An 18,876-nucleotide genomic window follows, 5' to 3' on the forward strand; every position below is an offset into this window, starting at 1 on the left:
TTGATGGAAAATGTATTAACCTTTTATTTGAATCAAGTGCCATTTTCAATGTAAACATTACACAATAATTACACAATGTTTGGATCAATTCACAGAACCCCGGATTTTCAACCACATTATAGGGCCGCATGTCTTTACAGATAAACTTGGCAATTGTTACTGTGATGTTGAGTTTGGTGCTGGCGAGGCCTGAGGTGTCTGCAGAGCTGGAGTTACCTGCTGCTGCTGCTGCAGCAATGACGCTGCTAGAGGACCTGACTGTCGGCGTTGTTTAATCCCACGGCGCCTCAGTAGATGGCTGGAAAGATTCGTCGTGTTTCCGTGGTTTTTTATTTGTCTTCTACATATTCTACAAACAGCGACCGACTTATTTAGAACACCGTGTTTGCAAAAGCCAAAATGTTTCCACTCGCTGGATCGATAAGTTGGTTTGTAAATGTCTTGCTCGCAGTCGTCTCCTCCACGATTCTCCTCGATTATGTACCATTTCAATCGATTTGTAATCGATATATGTCATCCGGAATGCCGATTTGCGGAGCACAGATCGATTCAGTTGGATCGCAGGAATATAAATCAATTAATCGATTCAGTGAATGAATCGTTACGCCCCTAATGAAGAAACATTTACTGAGTAACATGTACACATGGTTGCTGTTTCGTTGCATGGGCTGAATGTGATGTGTACCTCTGTCTGTAACTAAGGACCTACATTCTTTAAAAGAATCACAGATTTTAAAGTTGTGAATTTGCCACCACTTATAATGATAAACTGTAAATGTGAAATAGCAACATTAACTAAATGGGTGGGGCAGAGGGGAAGGTGAGTTTTTGTTATGTAAAAAGCTGTACACAAGCACCCACTGACCTCATTTTGCTAATTCAGTTACAAGTGACCCTTTGCTAAGCCTTGACCATCAAATGCAGGCCGAAGCGTAACGGCCCAGCTAACACACAGGCCGATTACATACATTGTGAATTACATTTGTTCATGATGATATTTACCAACACAGGAGAGGTAGAGAGAGACCAAACGGGAGAAGTACGTGAGTCAAGGAAGTCTTTTCTCCAAATAGAGGAATGTGGTTGGACTCTTAAATGTTCACTCGTTCACTAAAACCATAGAAGGAAATCAAAAGTGGTATTGGGAAGCGCCACTACGTGACAAAGCCCCAATCTGTAAATCTCAGAATTACGCACGTTAATTCAATGCCAAAGATATATATTACCTGCCCACGAATGTCTCCCTTTAGAAGACGAAAAGAATATCAAATTGTGGCTTTTTTAATTTCTAACCATCATGACTGAATTGGGGTCAGTTAAAAAAAAATCTAACATGAAGTACTTTATTTTAAGATATACATTTTTAGGCTTAGCAAAGAGTAACTTACTAAGGCCTTGGTCTTCGTAGTTTGTTAAAAAATGTATTAATGTAGGGCCACGGGTTATTACTTTAGGGTTAATACTTAAAATATGTCATATAGCTTCCATCCGCTCTTAAGTTGGACTCGTAGTCGGGCTCCGTTATCTGCAGATCAAATACGGAGAGTGGATCTCTTCTCTCAGGCTTCCTCTCTTCTCCAAATCTTTGCCTTTTTGAACTGGTGTAACAAACTTCTCTAGCCGCTTCGAGACAATTACCTTCCACCTGCAAACAGAAAGGGACACATTGTTGTTTGGGTTAATGCATTCACGGGTAAGAGATAATAGAGCAGACATTTTCAAATTGATTCTGGGATGACTTCAGTTCACAGTGAAATGGCCTGAAATTGGTTTATACTGGGATGAATATTCATTGTGTATTTTTGTTATAATTGACAATCATCTTTCTGGATTGCACGGCGACATCAATTACCGGCTCCTTATTCACTCCATTTATTATAAGCATTTTGGGGGGCTCATCAACATCACTGATGCTCCAAACTGATGTGTCGTCTTCCATCTTGGCTGAATCTGAGTCTTTAATGATAAATGTTGCATATGCCCATCCAACAATGGCAAAAATACTAACACAACTAACATTGAGCGTAGAGGTTCGAACCCGTCAGTCTGATGTTATCCTAAAGAGGCTGATATGGGCTTTTGTTTTATAAAAGTTTTATATCACCATCAAGTCTAAAAATAGCTTGTTTATTTAGATGTCGATCCACCCTCGTCTACTCTCGATTTGAGTGAGCCTCCCTTTGCGGGAATGTGCTGTCGGCCTGGACTGTCGGTCGCTCTCCCTAAGATGTTTTCCCTGTTTTCTCCTCCCCGTTGAAACTAACGGCCGTGCCGAGGGCCCAGAAGCGGTTTGACGAAAAAACACGGAATAGTCAAAGGAAGCTTTATTCCAGGGAGAAGACACATCAGGCAAACAGGCTCGGATCAGGAGGAGGCTGAGAGAGACCAGAGAAGGTGCAGCAGCAGACAGGTGAGAGTGATGGCTGTGGCTCACAGGTGCACTCAATGAGCTGAAGGGGTGAGTGACAGATAGGGGAGGGTCCTGGGAGAGATGATGTTGTATAGTGTTTAAAGTCTTTTTCACGCAAAAGTTATTGTTTTTTTGGGTGGAGGGGGGTTTACAAAATAAAGTTAATTGATTTGAATCCAAGTTATAAAGATGCAATTTAAACTGATGGAGTTGTTTTATCCTAACTGCAAATTCAATTACATAGGAACAATTACCTCACTGCATAATGTCAACTATAATATATCAAAGATTTGAGGGGAAATTACAAACAGGACAAACATTTACACATATTGCATTACACTGTTAATAGCAATGTTACAGCTATTGACTGCGTTCTGAAGGTAAATAGCAGCCTTTCCGGGGGAAAAAGGTATTTTTAGCATCAAGCATGTCAAGACAACTGACGCGTTACAAACCTTTGTGGTGTGGGAGATGGTTGAAAGCGTGCATTTGCTGACATGCTTCTGGTTTTAGTGTTCACAATTTCATCAGTTTTTGTTTTAACTGTATGGAATCCCTTTTGTTGACCTTGATATAAAAATGGTTCACCCCATGAATTTGCTCACAGCTCAGAGCTACACGAGATGCTTAACCTTGTGAAGTCCATTGAAGGAGATGATGTGAACACTTCACCTCCTTCATGCATGTGTGAAAAGAAACTGCCGAATGAAAACAGGCATAAATAATCATTTTCATTACAGTAAACGTTCATAAGAATATATTTTAGGAACAATGGTTTAATGTGTACAATCATTACACAATACATTTACAGAGATAAAATAAATGTGTTGCCGTCGCTGTTGTTGAAGTGGGTTTGTTTTACAATCTTTTATAATAATTGGCTTTGCAGATGAATTGCCACACATTTATTCATCCTCCTGATGGTGCTTACACCCTGTTTTCCTTCATGAGCAGGATAATTCAAGCTGTTAGCGGACATTCTCTGAGAATGAGTGAAAGATTGGATTTACATAATTGTAATGATTTTCAAGACATGCTTGGAATAAAAAGTACATAACCTGAGGAGTCAACTAGTTCAAGTGGTTTGAGTGTAAGTTTGTTCTATTGAAGGCTAGAAAAATTATATCAAAAACTCTGCACCGTGCACTGCGTCAGAGTATTCCAGCTAGACTTTCTTAGGCTCTCCAGTTAGAGTAGTTTGACAAGAAGACATTTTGAAAAATGCCACAACCATGGCAGCTTGTCGAAAATAAGAAACCACCCTCACTGGTGATTTAAGGAATGACTGACCATACAAGCAATGGGAAAAATCTAAACAAGAGGAGAAGACAACACAACCTACTCCGCTGCACTGGCCAGTGTGGAAGGCAACAAAGTTACAGTCTTTTGTCTTCCAGCTAAACATACCATGGATCTCTTTCTATTGGAGATGAGGAGACATCCGTTATATGGATGAATGGAAGTAATCCCCATTTTCCTAATATAAACAATGAATCATTTCAGTAAATTGTTTTATTTGTTATAGCATAGAGATGTTTGTAATCTCAACGGAGGCGCTGAACACTGTAATTTATTTATTCTAAAGTGTATTGAGAAATGTAATTTAGTACGGGAACGTACTAGGCATATAAATGTACAAAAGACAAGGGAATTACAGTTTGGCAAGTTTGTTTTTTTCGTTGAAGTTGAATTTATTTTGCTGTGAAAACTGTTTTTCATTCCTCTTCCTCGCGGGATTTTGAACCCATGATGAGTGTGATGATATTGATATTGCTTAAAATATAAACAAAATTAAAGCTACAAGCAGCGATGGACGGGTCCTCGCTACTTGGGGGGGGGGGGCGTCGTCTTCGCCCAAGCGATCTACCTAGCGGCACCGTACTGCTCGAGGCATGATGCCACAGTTCGTGCATCCTGGTCGCAGCCTTTGGAGGGCTCCGAACGATGGTCGCAGAATTAGCTCGTTCAAGTTTGGCTACCAGAGTGGCCAACGTTACCTGCGCAGCGAGAAGATGAAATGGGACTGATCTCAGGATGACGTCGGAACGGATACATGCCGGGCGGGTCATCCGGCGTCACAGGTGAAGGGTTTACCTTCTTTCAGTGAATTTACAAGGATAGGATTGTCAGGGATGCAGGGAGAAGGTAGGACTCAAATGCAGACTTCAAAAACAAAGAGACTTTAATAGTCAAAATCCAAAAGGGTCAAGGGGCCAAAATGCAGACGGGAACCAGGAATATCCAAAACATTCGACAATGACGTGACAAGTGACAAGAGACACACAGGGCTTAAATACACTAGGGAGGTGCAGGTGGAAACAATCAGACAATCACAGGGGATGACAGGACAAGGCAGGAAGTGAAGTTACCCAGGGACACAAGGGACACAGAAAACTACAAAATAACCCAAACCGTGACAAGGATAATGTTTGGCATTAACACAAACTTGTTAAATAATATAAATGTGTCATCCATCCATCCATCCATCGTCAAACCGCTTATCCTGCACACAGGGTCGCGGGGGGGCTGGAGTCCATCCCAGCCAACTTCGGGCGATAGACAGGGTACATCCTGGATTGGTCGGCAGCCAATCGCAGGGCTACACAGAGACATACAACCATTCACACTCACATTCACACGTCTACGGGCAATTTAAAGTCCCCAATTAACCTGATCCCCAGAGCATGTCTTTGGACTGTGGGAGGAAGCCGGAGAACCCAGAGAGAACCCACACAGACACGGGGAGAACATGCAGACTCTACACAGAAAGACCACTGGGCGGAGTGGAACCCAGATATATCCAAATATCAAGTCGATCAGACATCGGGGGGTGGGGGAACTGGCCTAGTGGGGTACTTTTTAAATTTCTATAATGACATTTCTTTATACCCAAATGCGAGACTCCAAAATTATCAAATTTTTCACCAGTTCTGATATGCATGCCAAATTTAACAACTTTTTGAAGGCCTCAAAAAGGGAAAATTCCGTAGAGGAAAAAAAAAAAAATTTCCTTGAAATGCAATAGGTTCCTCTACGACTAGTCGTAGCGAGGACCCTAATTTATATCAACGCATAATGTTTGAAAACATCCGCAGACACAGATTCCTAAGTCCACCGGCCTACTTTTTTGCTGTCAGTCGAGGCCTGCTTGACAACAAACTCTGTGAAAGCCTTTGAATTTAATTATTTTTTATCCTCGACTATCAGTCTCGGAATGGCCGTCAATGGCCGAATAATCCCGGGCTTTGCCTGGAAGTAAGGATTTTGACGGAATGAATTCTTTCCCGTTTTCTTCACATCACCTGTGTTGTTGCAGATCCAGCAACAGCCTGAATTGATTAAATGAAAATGGAATGTGTACCTTTTTAGGATTCATGAGCTTTCTTTCCACACCGGTAGTTGGGTGCGAGCTGCACACAGATGCCTGAGTAAACAGCATAGAAGAAAAACATCAGCAATTGTCTCATAAAATGGAAGGAGTCTCTCTACGTATACTATATGTCCTTTGATTTCTCCTATATTGTGTAGCGTATCTTAACAGGGACCCCAAGTAATTGTTGCACTGCTGGACTGCCTGCTGTGTACAGCTCTACTGATGGGACGTGTCTTGATGGTGAAAAATTCTCAACAGCCATCTTTCCCTTGACCATTCAAGGTCAATGCTTAACCTGGACCACGTAGCGAGAGCTTCATGTAGTGGGGTAACATCTAGAAACAACCAAGTCAAACGTTCCTAACGGACAATATTCTGTTTGTAATGTTGACGGCCCTTTGTATCTCCACATACAGTACATACAAGACAATATAATTGTTTACGGATGATAAAATGTGGTCTTGTTATAACAACTGAGTTCTGTGAATTTGGGACTAAAATGTCCTGAAACTTAGTGTGGAACAATAAACATAGTTAGTAGTGGTTTGTCAGCCTATTATTCTTACTCACGTATTTGGTCTCACGTCCCAAGGATTTTGTTAATGAAGAGCTGTTCTGCTGAATGACAAAAAAAGACAAATGTTTCAAATAAAACAGAAGCGTTACAGACACCTGGTGGGAAGGAATCCCAGAGGAGCGTTCACCTTTCAATGTTGAGCAAATATCTTTTGTGGTGCTAATGATGATAAAATCAGTATTCACGTCCAGTTTGTGTGTCAGTACAACGCTGTAAAAACGACTTTTCTGTGTAGTTTAGTTTCCTTTCTTACTTATTCTCAATGGGGGTTTTTGTGATAGATAGATGATACGACACTTGGGTTAATATTTGAAAACTCAAACTGGGTGGAAAGGCGTAAAACTTTATTTCAAACTACATTCTACAAGTTTCAAAAGGAACTTGTCAAATTAAATGTCAAAATGTTAATGTTAAAAGAAGAGCTTTCATTCATGTCTGCTCTGTAGTCCGTATCCATTTAGCTTAGCTTAGCATAATGACTGGTAACAGATAGAGAAGCTCTTTCCTAATAGAATCCCCCTTTCAGCACCTCTAAAGGTCACCTATCAATAACATATTATACATATTAATTGATACAAAAATGAAAATGTAAAAATTTGAAAGTGGTTTTATCGGTGCTATGAGAACATTTATTTAAGAAAAAACGCATAACATGTCAGGTACAAGCCGTGTAAGAGCACGCAGACATGAGACTGCCATCAATCCTCGCGTAAGTTTGTCAGTCACGTCACATGATGTTAAAAAATCCCAACTTACCTGCAGACCAAAGCGGGTACTTAATGACCTGAAGTGCTGTGGTGACTTGCTCTTAAAGGTTGGAAGAATACACAATCATAATCAATAATACAATTCAAAATATGCACATATTGCTTATGTTATTTAAATAAACTCACTGCAGGGATGGAATTGGCCATAATCTCATCAATAACTGCATAGAGTTCCTCTGACTGCTGGCGCAGCTCAGCGGGTGAACACATCTACGGAAAATGATTGAAGTTAGCGCACCGCTGTACCAATTGTGCAGTGAAAAGCAGCAGTGATATGTGCAGCAATACCTTAGTGTGGGTGTCTGCAACACCTCTGTCAAATGTATCACGTCTGTCCAAACTGTCACATGGACTCTCTTCTCTCTCCACACGCTCATCTATGGCCTGTCGATGCAAAGCAGAGTTGACAGATTGAGCTCGCAGGCAGGGCGACCCTGAGTGATTACAGTGTGAGCTTGGATGACATTACAACGTCTCCTCCGGACAAATTATATCACCCGCTCTGACAGCTTTCCCTCCTCTGCAGCTCCCAGTATAAAACAGTGCAGTTACAACACGATGCCATGTCTTTACATTTATTGAGTCTAATTTAATTTTTCTTAAACGTTCAAAAACTGCCATCTTGCTTTATTTATAGCCTACAAGCTTTTATGAAATGAGCTTTCTGTCAACAAGTTTTTTCAAATAAAAAATTGAATTCTCTACAAAGCCTGATGACGATAGATAGAGTATAGAGATAGAGATATAAGTATAAGTATAGAGATATACTTTCTTTTTAAGAGAGCAGTTAATTTGTTATACAAACTTTATACCTTCAGAATTATTTCATATAATGTTCCACGTAGTAAAGTTAGCTTTAGTGCCTCCATTAAACTTCCATTGAGGCTTCACATGCATGTATGTTTAGGTTAGGGAGATGAGCTGTGGGATTAGAGACAAACAAGTTAACTCACCTGCTGATCCAATAGAAGGGTGTTTGTGGGAATTGCAGCTAGCGATTTATAGCTCAATTTAATCTTGTGTGTCTGGAGTTCATAGAGAGGACAGCAGGAAATGAATATACATGTATAACATTAAAATAATTTGAAATAGATAGAACAAAAAAATATTGAATGTCTCGTGTAAATTTCTTCAGGCAGGCTTTATCTCAGACTACTACAAGGCTTCTAACTGTTCATAACAGCCACGCTCGAGACGGCCCACGGCAAGAACGATACTCAACTGTGTTCGCCTGCTTTCACTTCAGCTTATCAGCTTGATTATTTGACTGACTGTAAAAGTTTAGCTACAACTCATTTTCCACACTGACGGGCATGAAAGCCGGGTCCCAAATTGAATTGAAGCTTCCGTGCTTGCACTGAAAAAATTGGATTCCTCGGGATTAAAAACTTCAAGCACGTATGTCTGACCTAGAAACCAGAATTTTAAAAGATTCTGTATTGATTTTTGGATGATGGGGTCCCTCCCACCTCAACATATGACATTTCAGACATCTCAACCATTGCAAACCAGCAAATAGTTTGAAATCTCTGCAGAAAATATCTTTAAAAAAGCTCAGAAATAAAGAATATAAATCTAATAAAAGCTCCAAAACATAAAAAATTTCTTAATATCCAAGTATCTAGTAAAAAAAACACTTTTTAACTCCACGGTGTGAGAGAAAAGTATGTCACAGCGAACATAGTCAGGAACGTTAAACATGCATGCAGCAAGCGGAGTGGCTACCTTTCTTTTTTTACCCTCCCCGTCACTCCAGACTGATATTCCACTCCCGGGCCTCGGGGAGGGCGTTGAGCGCCTGGGGAGGGAAGGGGACGGGGTGAAGTCTCTGATTGGTGGAGCAGGAGAGGGCGTAGGCGCCGGGGAGCTGGTGGGGGACGGCCATCCGGGAAAAGCAATGGCCGTGTACCGGGAAGGAGACAGACAGTGAGCTTTGTGTGGACCAGCTAATGCTGATGTCCTTCTGGAATCAGGGCAGCCCCTTCCTGACTCGCACCTCCCTGTGGCGTTTAATGCAGGTGATGATGCCATGTCACAGGAAAAGGTGACACCGGATGAGTGCGGTTGGGAAGGCTCGGGCAGAGGTGGGCGGACAGGCGGAGATCTCAGCTGCTGAGAAAGCGAGCGCAGCCTTGAGAGAGATGACTTTGGCGGGTCACTCAATTTCTTGAGCACAGAGGTCCCTTGCTCATACATAGCGTTAGTGGTCTCGGAGATGAGATTTTTAAGGTTATTATCTGCTGGGCCCTTGAGGTACAGGTCAGCGTTGACAGGCTTTAGCTCAGGGTACTTGTGTGTGTGTTGCGTCTTTTTGGAAAATGTATAGTCCATTTCTTTATGCTTTGCTGGAAAAACAGAATTAAAGTTTGAGCAAAATAGAGGTGGAGCTCGGGGTAGTGTGCTCTTCGCTGGTGGGGGTGAAATAACCTGCTCCGATTGAGCAACTCTGCTTGAGCCGATTTGCTCTGAGCCTCTTTTCACTTTGAGGGTTTGAGGGAATGTTCTGTTGAGCTCATTGGATTGAACATGGGGAGGAGACGTGGAGCATCTATCGGGCTCCCTGTGAGTGTGGCTCTGACTACCTAAAGACGCAGGTGATGAGAACTGAGGGGAAAAGTGGAGGCCAGTGGAGCTCACGCTGGAGGCCGCTGTGCAGGCGTTACAGAAGGACAGGGTCACGGGGTTAACGGGCCAGCAGGGGGTGTAGGGCCTCTGAAATGCAGAGGACAGGACAGGAAGGCGGCCTTTTCTCAGGATAGCTGTGAGGAGGGAGAGTCGGGTGAGAGGAGGTCTGTGTCGGGGAGAACGAGGAGGCGATCGAGCGCTGACCGAGGAGGACAAGCTCTCGCAGGATGAGAAACCGGGGCTGTTGACCAGACTATCACCGGGAGCCAGAAAATGCCTCTTGATCCGGACAACAGCGGGGGAGAAGATGCCGGAGCAGACGGATGAGGCGACAGATGAGCAAGGAGAAACGATTCGATGGAAGGAGACAGGAGAAGTTACACAGGAGAGCTGCGCGGCCGACCAGCTCTTCCCTCCGTCCGAGCCCCCCGAGAAGATGGACTCTCTGGAGGAAGACGGCGTAGCGAGCAGGTCTGCACAGCTTGTGTGGCTCATTCTGTCTTCTGGCACAATCGCTCGATTTACAAAGTAACCCGAGCTGATATCAGCAAGTCCAGAGGTATCGTGACACTGCTGCTGGGAAAAGCCCCTGTGTTTATCAACAGGTGTCTCCATGGCGGCTGTCCTGGCAGCCACGTGGATGCGGGTATTTTCAGATTGAACAGCCACTGGAGGAGAGGCAGTAGCGTGAGAGGGGCTCATGTGATCCACAGAAGGCTGGAAAAACAAAATGTGTTTACAAATGGCCGTTATGAAGTTACTGTGTATCACGTTGAACTCATAAAGGCAACAGTGACACGAGTTTGTGCAGAGAAATATTGCGAAATATTAAAGATTTGAAAAGTGATAAATGTTGACAATGGACTGTGGCATTTATGTATTTCATCTGCTGACAATAAAATGCAGATCAAAAGTTATAAAGTATTTGACACATGCACATCGCAATATAGTAATAACGTTTTTTCTGATGACACTGAGAGAGCTCATGTTGTACTTACTTTTTTTGTTTTCCCCAGTTGGGTTGTGAATCCTGCTCCTCCCTTTACCGAGTCTTTAATAAAGACTTTAATCTCCTCCTTTAAAATCTCCCTGTTTGACATGTTCAGCCCGGTTGGCGTCTCATGGGACTCAGCGACGTTCTGACAGGAGAAAATGAGGCAAATGTTCAGCGAGAACTGAGCGAGTGAAACCTGAGAGAACCTGAGGTGAACTTCAGCGAGCCTCTTTGAGCTCAGGGGGTGTGCTTGGTTTCACCACAGCACATGCCCCACACATTTAATTCACATGTACACGCACATGCCGATATCGCTGTAGAAAAAGCCACATGTGCAGAACTGAGCGACTGTGGAAAGGCCTTGCAACACACACCGTTTAACCCGATCAGTTGACTTAAGTTTATGAGTGAAAATGTAATGTGTTAAAATAAATACAAGCTTTTATCTCTCTGCAAAATGTGCTTGAAATCATATTTGAATTTTAACCAAGTCCAGTGTCTCTGTGAGAGTGTCTGGGTTCCCAAAGAACCGGTGTGAAGATAGCGAGATCAAAACACTTTTAAATATCCTTGACTGACCCGTGACCATCCTCAATTAGTTGTTATGTATTGCCACTAGAATATAACCTAGTGTAATAGAATAACTGCATACACAGGTACCTCAGGTGTATTTGAGTAGAAAACATATAACAGCTACCTTCCCCTGCTTCTAAAACTAGGCGCGGTACAAAATAGGCCACCATGTAGTAAACCACATTTTAATGTGCCTCTTTGCCAAAATCATCTATCAAAAATAAAAAGAATTATAAAAAAGGAGTTTGAATTCACAATACTTTTCTTTTTGCAAAGTTATTGAATGAGAAGATCAATACCACTCTCGTGTTTGTACACTCAATATGAAACTACAGACCGTTAGAAAAACCTCACACAGAGAGTGAGAAACAGGGGGGAACTAATAGCCGAGCTGGTTCTAAAGATAGAATGCCATCAGGCTCTGAACACTGCGGTTGCTGTGGAAGTTTCTGGGATCCATCCTCACCCAGGACCTGAAGTGAACATCACACCATCAGGAAAAAGGCACATGTGTTTTATCTGCCCCAGGAGCCCCCCCCCCATCCAGGATTTATTCAACCTCGGAGTCAGGAAGCTATTGGGAAGAAAATCCCTGGACACCCTGAAAACAACCTGTTGCAGCTTCTCTCTCCTGGTGGAACCCAGTATGCAAAAGAGACCGGACACATTAACAGTTTCTTGAATAACTCTCACACACAAAGATATCCACTGCTGCCAGTATGGATGATAATTTAACAGTTTACATTGCACATTTTGCATTTTGATACACATGTCATCCTTCAGTGTGAATGTAAATTGTACACACTGTGGTTAAAGTCAAGAGACATCTTTACATATACGCACCAGACATAATTATCCAGATCATGTTGTACCAGATCAGTAATTATGTCTTTGTACTAAATGGTTTGGAGCTTTGGGAATAGTATAATATTCATGTAAGCGCGCCACACTTTTGCAATACTGTTGTATCTGTTAAATGTAATATAATGTAGTATTTTACTTACTACATCCAGAATCTGCTAAAGAGTTCAACAGCTTGCACTTGCACCTAGCTGGCAAATAAAGATGAAGACTAAAGAAGACTATAAGGTTAATTCATCACCAAACACCTCCACATGCTCACTATTTGACATGTCACACCTCATTTAACAGGCTTTCACTGTTGCTTGTAATTATGTAAAGCTAACTGATCATTCAAGATTACCATCATTTACTTTAATGAACATTGCAAACAAACTGCAATTCTATATAATTTAAACCAAAAGAAAATGCAGTCAATCAGATCCTATAGGATATGATTGGAACATTGGTTCACCTATAAGAATGAACGGGGGTTATATGGGTAATATGAGGGACCGATATACCGAGATGCACACCCACATTTATAGTTATTATTATCCTAAAAATATATACAACACCACATGATAATAGCACCCTGCAGTTTTTCAGTTTGGATTTTAATTAAATAAGTATCTCTGCTCAGCAGCCTTACTGTAAGCAGTAATCAAAGTGAAAGGCAGCCATAATGACACTTATTCCGAGGGCTCTATTTAACATGAATGGCAGCTCATGTCAATAATATCATCCCATTGTTTATCAAAAGCAGATATACATTGAAATCAATGTAATCTTTCAAATACATCATGGACATATCTATTCACCGCTAATACAATGACAACCTAATACATTTCTCATGAATTTGCTAGTTTGAATATTCCATCACATTTGGCACGGTTCAAGCTTCAGACAAAGTTCTCGACTATTAAGATGTATTTAAGTTATTCTTTGCAACCGAACAATTCTGCAACAACTGATTTAGTGGGTTTGAAGATCTGCGAGGCACGTCGGATGCGTATGAGTGGAAGAGAAACCCTCACATTTGAAGCAGGGAGATGATTGGAAGCGGTCCTCCATTCTTCAAATCAGCGGTGGCCACTTAGTATGCAAACTGATAAAGGCCACTTGGGGGTTAAATAATAGCGCTGCAGAGCACATATGCCATTCAAGTCTTCTCAACACAACATATTGAGAAGCACATGCTGCTCTGAATGAGAGTGGTGGATAATGAGCTGCCCAGTGTCTCAAAGGCATTCGTCCGTATTCTGCATCTTCCTCCCTAAATAGGGGTCCGTCCCCGCACAGGGAGTTCCACTTATCCCTCAGCGGGTATATTTAAGCACAAAATGGACCTTGCGCCACAGCTGTGTGCACCGGAGGAAAAGCAGTTCACTGCGTAGTCCAACTGTAACGACTGAGATGAGGTTTAACGAAGCTCTGGTGCAGTGTTGGCTTGTTTGTGATGCTCACAGACCACATGAAGATGTTCTCACCAGTAACCGTAGGTCAAAGTGGGCCGCTGTGTTTTTCCTCGTTAAGATGGTAACTGAACCCAGCAACCGTTCTTCTAGCAGAAAGCTTTTTCATAACACGAAAAGTTGTCTATGGTTAAACTATAACTAGTGTATCAAAATGAAATATATATTTTTGGGTAACAGAATATGGAGCAAGAATCTGGATATGCTGATATAATCTAGTGCTACTCAGTGGGGGAAAGTAACTAAGTCCAACATGTACACAACTATTGTACTCACGCACAACTTTTATGTACTGTTACTTTACTTGAGCAATATCCTCTGATGTTGGAGCCTCTCATCAGATCAGGCAAATCTTGAAATAGCAGAAAACTTTAAACTACAGAGCAAACAGCAAAGTTTTAACTGCATCTTCCATCTGTGCCACTCGTTCAAAGTCACAAAACGTGTCCAAATACGTATTACTAGTGTTATTTCTACCGTAAAGATGCAATTACTAACATAAAACAGAAATCCTAAAATAAGCCACATGGTCATGGATGAAAATGCTCCTCACTATAAAACGTAGCCAAGAGGAAATTTGTTCTAAGATAATAATAATAATAAAGCAACATTATAATATACTAACATAGAATAATAAACCTCTGAAAGGGACAATTCTCTCTCCCTTACGATTGCTTTTTACTTGAGATAATGCTCAATATGTATGCTGGCACACGGGATTGTCCAGCATTTGGGGTATTTGGCAGCTCACGACGCGAGGCTCCGTCACTCCTTCAGGTAAAAGCTGTGGGAGAAGTCGAGAGACGACGCCGGCCCGCCAGTGAGGACCCTTTGAAGTCTCATTCTGGGCAGCAGAAGAAGTGCGTTTTCCCCCGAAGCCCCCACAGATTTGCTGCCGCTGTAATGTTGATGTTGAATGAAAATCCAAAAGCACATTAACCCCTTCGGGAGTAAACACTAATGAGGGTCCACATCAGCCCCCAAGAAGGTTGCTTCAAATACATTTCTATTGAACATTTGTAGTTTGGGTGCAAAGCAGTCACAGTATTAAAGTTCCCACATAAAGTTGAGCCCAAAAACAGAGATAGGGATGCAATATGTTACAGTATTTGCCTTTTATACAGTTATCTTATTTCATTTAATTATAGTGTAAAAAATATATATATTTTGTATAATGTTCTCCTGTACAGTGAACTGAAAAGAACTGGTCCAAAATTACTTATTAAGCATCTGGTATCACCAGCCGAAAATAACATGAAGGAGAGAGTAGCCAACATCTAATCCCTTGAGGTTGTTCGGGAATATGTTTGATGTACACATCTTGAAACCAAAAGACGTATTGACATGCGCCGTGTGTGTCAGGTGCCTGGAATACAAACTTAATAATAAGTATAAAATAATACTAAAAGAATTAAGTATCACTCCACAGTAAAGCCAACCAGCTAAATTAAAAAAGGTGAATTATGATTAACACCTTGCAACGAAAGCCACCATCGTGTTGCGGACAATGACGACAGGTTTAGAGGTAAGGTCACTCTTTGTATTGTGCGTGTGCGTGTGTGTGCTGCTGTACCTTACTTGGTGTTCCTGTCAGAGAGCCGGATCTCTCCTCCTCGGTAGCAATGCTTTCCATCGGTAATGTCTGCACCACAGGCACAAATGTGTAAACAGAGCACTTAGACGGGACTCCAATTGAAACCTGTAGAAACAGACAAGAGAGGAACACATTGTCTTTAGTTGCACGCTCTTTGTAGTCATTTCAGTTTCCCATTGAGCACAAATACTTGATGAGCTTTATGGGACTTCTTCTTCTTCTGTAATATTGTTAAGTTCTCCACAAAATCCTTGTATGAGTCATTTCAATGACACCAAATTTTAGAATTAGGGTGACGTAATCACACACCGCAATCACACAAACCCACAGATCAAGCACGTTAGCACCCCGCGGATCAAAGCCTGCGCACAGCGAGACCCGATGAGGGGTAATGAGTGACTATTAAGTCGGCTCATGTTCTCGTCTGCATAAGTATACGGTAGATTCACACCGGATCAGGTGTTGCCGCAGAGTTTAGAAAAACATTTTGGTTCTTCTTTGTACTCGCGAGACACCTGCGACACGCAGTCAAGTGCAGACTAGATCTGCGTCGAGCGCGCAGCTTTCCTCAGCCTGCGCAGGTCAGAAGGCCGCAGCGCAGCTTTCACACTCTCAGTAAGAATAGATTGACAATCCGTGCTAAATGCACGAGGAGGTCGGGCCGCAAATTGTTTGCGGGTGAAAGCCTCGCCTCATATACGAAAGACGAGCAACGCGTCTCCGTGGCTGTGATCTCGAAGGAAATAGAGCAGCGTCAGTCACTAATACAAAGGGAACACTGATGTGCTTCCAATTCCTGAGCTCAGATTGCAGCCAGATTGCGCCGCTCTACATGTTTTACGTCACTTTGTTAAAGGTGCGACAGTACCGTTTGGGTTCAATGGCATTTCGTAGTGTGCATGTGTGAAAACGTTTCCCATTCGTCGACATTCCAGCAATCAAAGCACTAATCACCATTATTTTCTCGACGGTGTTGACAGTTCATTTGCAAAATGAAAATCGGCCCCAACAATTCCGTCCAAGATCACAAGGTTGCTGTACTTGAAACTCCATTAAAAAGAGGTTTCAAAGCATCCGCTGGTCAATGTAGACTCAGCCAAAGAAATGTTCCCTTTCATCTCAGAGTTCCCCTGCAGTCAAACCAGCCGGCCTGCGTCCTATATAATAATGTTTGGGAAGTTTAAAATAGGAGCGAGTGCTGCGAGCGCGGAGTTGGCAACACATGGTTGGGTCTTTCAGAAGGAACATTTCTTAGCGCTCCTGTTTCTGTTGGCAATATTTAAATGACGTGTTTGAGTAGTTTCTTTGAAGAATATGTTTTTGTCATTCTTCATCACGGTTGAAGCTGAAAATCACTTCTCTGCAGTTGGATTCAACTTCTGTTACAAAACCAGCCAGCGCTGGCATTTATTAGTTTGTCCAAATAACAAAGACAAATAATGGACTGCATTCTTTTTTTTAAATTAAAATGTTCTTTACTTCTCTCCACACAATGGCGAGACCCTCTAAGAATAAACGAAATAAGAGATGACTGATTTTATCATTTTAAAGAAGATTCATAACAGTTTTTGAGATAATTGTTCTCTCTCAATCAATGCCTTATACAGGCCACAAGAGCAGGTCATTGCTGAGTGCTACATTATTATTTATACAATCACATAGCCTTATAACATAATAAATGTTTTGTCAAAGGACAGGTAACATATATACATACATACTTATGTATGTACATACATTCAGTATATACTGTATACACACATGTATTTATATATATATAAATGGCCCATTCTGTCGCTACAATCAGTAGATTACCTTTAAAGGAGTATTAGTAATTTGTCAAATGACTCATGAGCACCTTAAAACGATGCCATCCATGTTGTTTGTGACATGGCACGTAGTTCCTGATCTTGAGCAGGTTCTGGGGGCCAAGATATGTAACTCGGTGATACCAGCCTATCTGAAACAAGCTATAAATAAACAGGGAACAAATTCCTCAGCCAAATTAATCATCTGCCTCCTTATAAACGTGTTTATGTTTTCAGGCAGCCTCCTTGTTTGCGTGGCCCTCTGTAGTCAAAGCAGAGTACATTTACACTGAAAGGTCAGAGCCAGCTTTTCCGCCTCGCCCATCGCAGCCCCCTGTAAATGTTTGATGGCGTTGAGTGTGGCAGAGGTCACGGCGTCCGCACAGATCACATTTCCAACCACCGTTGGCTCACGCATCCCAGGCGTCACCTCACCGTGCGAATGGGAGCACTCACACAGTGCGGGGACAAGCAGCGCACATTATTTCACATGCCATGTCAGACTCAACCCAAACAGCCAATGCAAGCGGCACTAAATCATTTTTTGAAGCAGGCCACCCAAGTGGGGACCTTTAAATGGCACACTGATAAACAGTTAGCAACCAGATGGTGACACATATTCTAAAAGGAAACATATTGCCAAGGACAATATTCCTTCTCCTGAGCATCCTGTGAGGAAGGGGGCTACACTAAGCACGTGTTCATCTCTAAGTAGCTCTCTACACATCCAGATCTATATGTTTTCTCTAAACTATGCTCAATGTGGGCTATTTCTCTTAAAGGGAGAACAGAACTGCTGTTGTAAATTGAAAACCACTGTGCTCCACATGTTAAAATACATAGTTGGGTGTGTCTGAGTTTAATTAGAGACAAGCAGGCTACCCCTCCCTCCACAGTCCATCGGGTGTACAAATATAGCCAGCTGCTTCTGAGCACATCGGGTTATCTCTCTCAGATTATTAAAAAATGCTTCTAATCCAAGTCTAATAAACAAGGATAAGAACTACAACAAACACGCACATGTTTCAATCAATACCGATTACAATTCAATTTTAAAGGTACATATTGAGGGAGAAAATGACAATGTGATTGTAAATAAAGATTGCTTTTCAACATTTAGGATTTTCTGTAATTAATACACGCACAACGTATTGTAAAAAAAAAAAAACTATATGACCATCCAATAATAAGCTAAAATTCCTTTACATTCATTCTGGTGTCTCTTTGTCACAAGAACTGAAAAAAGAGGAAAAGAATCAGCAGCAAAGCGGCGTCTGACAGCGCATCTGTCTATATATTCACTGCTGAAAGCCTGGAAGGTGTCAGCGGGTGGCAGAGTGCACAATGGGGGGCTAATGTTGCTGGTGGATTGTAACCAAATTCTTCAGCTCGTTTCCTTTTGCAGAAGGATTTAGCTTTGAAATAAAAATATCCATCTAAAATATTCAAAGCCAGAAGCATTTAAACTATGAGGGTGAGGAATCGCAAAGAAAGGACGGTGATGTGACTTCGGCCTCACACTTTTTTCATCTAGTGCACATTTTCAAAAGAAATACATCTAATTCCAAACGCTCTTACCTTTCCCAGACTCCTACTTAAACTCTCCATTTCGGGTTCAAATGCCTCTCCATCCAGAAGTGTGATGTGTCCACCATCCAGGAAATATCCCAAGACTGATCAAAGCTAAGTGCAGAAGGCAAGATACACACTTTTCAGTCGACTCGCAAAGTGTATTACTGTTGGCGTGTGCATTACCCTGCAGCTTTCCCTTTATAGACACATAATAGCCACAAATAGCTTGCAGACAGCAGTCAGCCTGATGGGCACCAGTAACAATGTCAAT

The 18,876-nt window shown here is 41.9% G+C and overlaps 1 protein-coding gene across 5 annotated transcripts; it reads right to left on the reverse strand.

Moving 5' to 3' along the window:
• On the reverse strand, window positions 1-18,876 carry mlip (muscular LMNA-interacting protein). Of its 5 annotated transcripts, none has more exons than XM_040179380.2 (11): window positions 18,612-18,876; window positions 15,208-15,333; window positions 10,751-10,891; window positions 8,853-10,469; window positions 8,081-8,152; window positions 7,416-7,511; window positions 7,254-7,337; window positions 7,117-7,167; window positions 6,354-6,401; window positions 5,772-5,834; window positions 1-1,645 (listed from the first exon to the last, which is right to left on the reverse strand). In XM_040179380.2, exons 1-11 carry the CDS (start codon window positions 18,639-18,641, stop codon window positions 1,457-1,459), a joined length of 2,517 nt encoding a protein of 838 aa, XP_040035314.2. In that variant the 5' UTR covers window positions 18,642-18,876; the 3' UTR covers window positions 1-1,456. The 5 variants fall into 5 exon arrangements, with proteins under 5 accessions (XP_040035314.2, XP_040035315.2, XP_077960956.1 ...); XM_040179381.2 differs by having other exon boundaries at window positions 6,354-6,398; window positions 18,612-18,784; XM_078104830.1 differs by lacking the exon at window positions 1-1,645 and adding an exon at window positions 3,181-4,407 and having other exon boundaries at window positions 6,354-6,398; window positions 18,612-18,784.

This window comes from Gasterosteus aculeatus, chromosome 6 (assembly GCF_964276395.1).
Source record: "Gasterosteus aculeatus chromosome 6, fGasAcu3.hap1.1, whole genome shotgun sequence".
Classification (NCBI taxonomy): Eukaryota; Metazoa; Chordata; class Actinopteri; order Perciformes; family Gasterosteidae; genus Gasterosteus; species Gasterosteus aculeatus.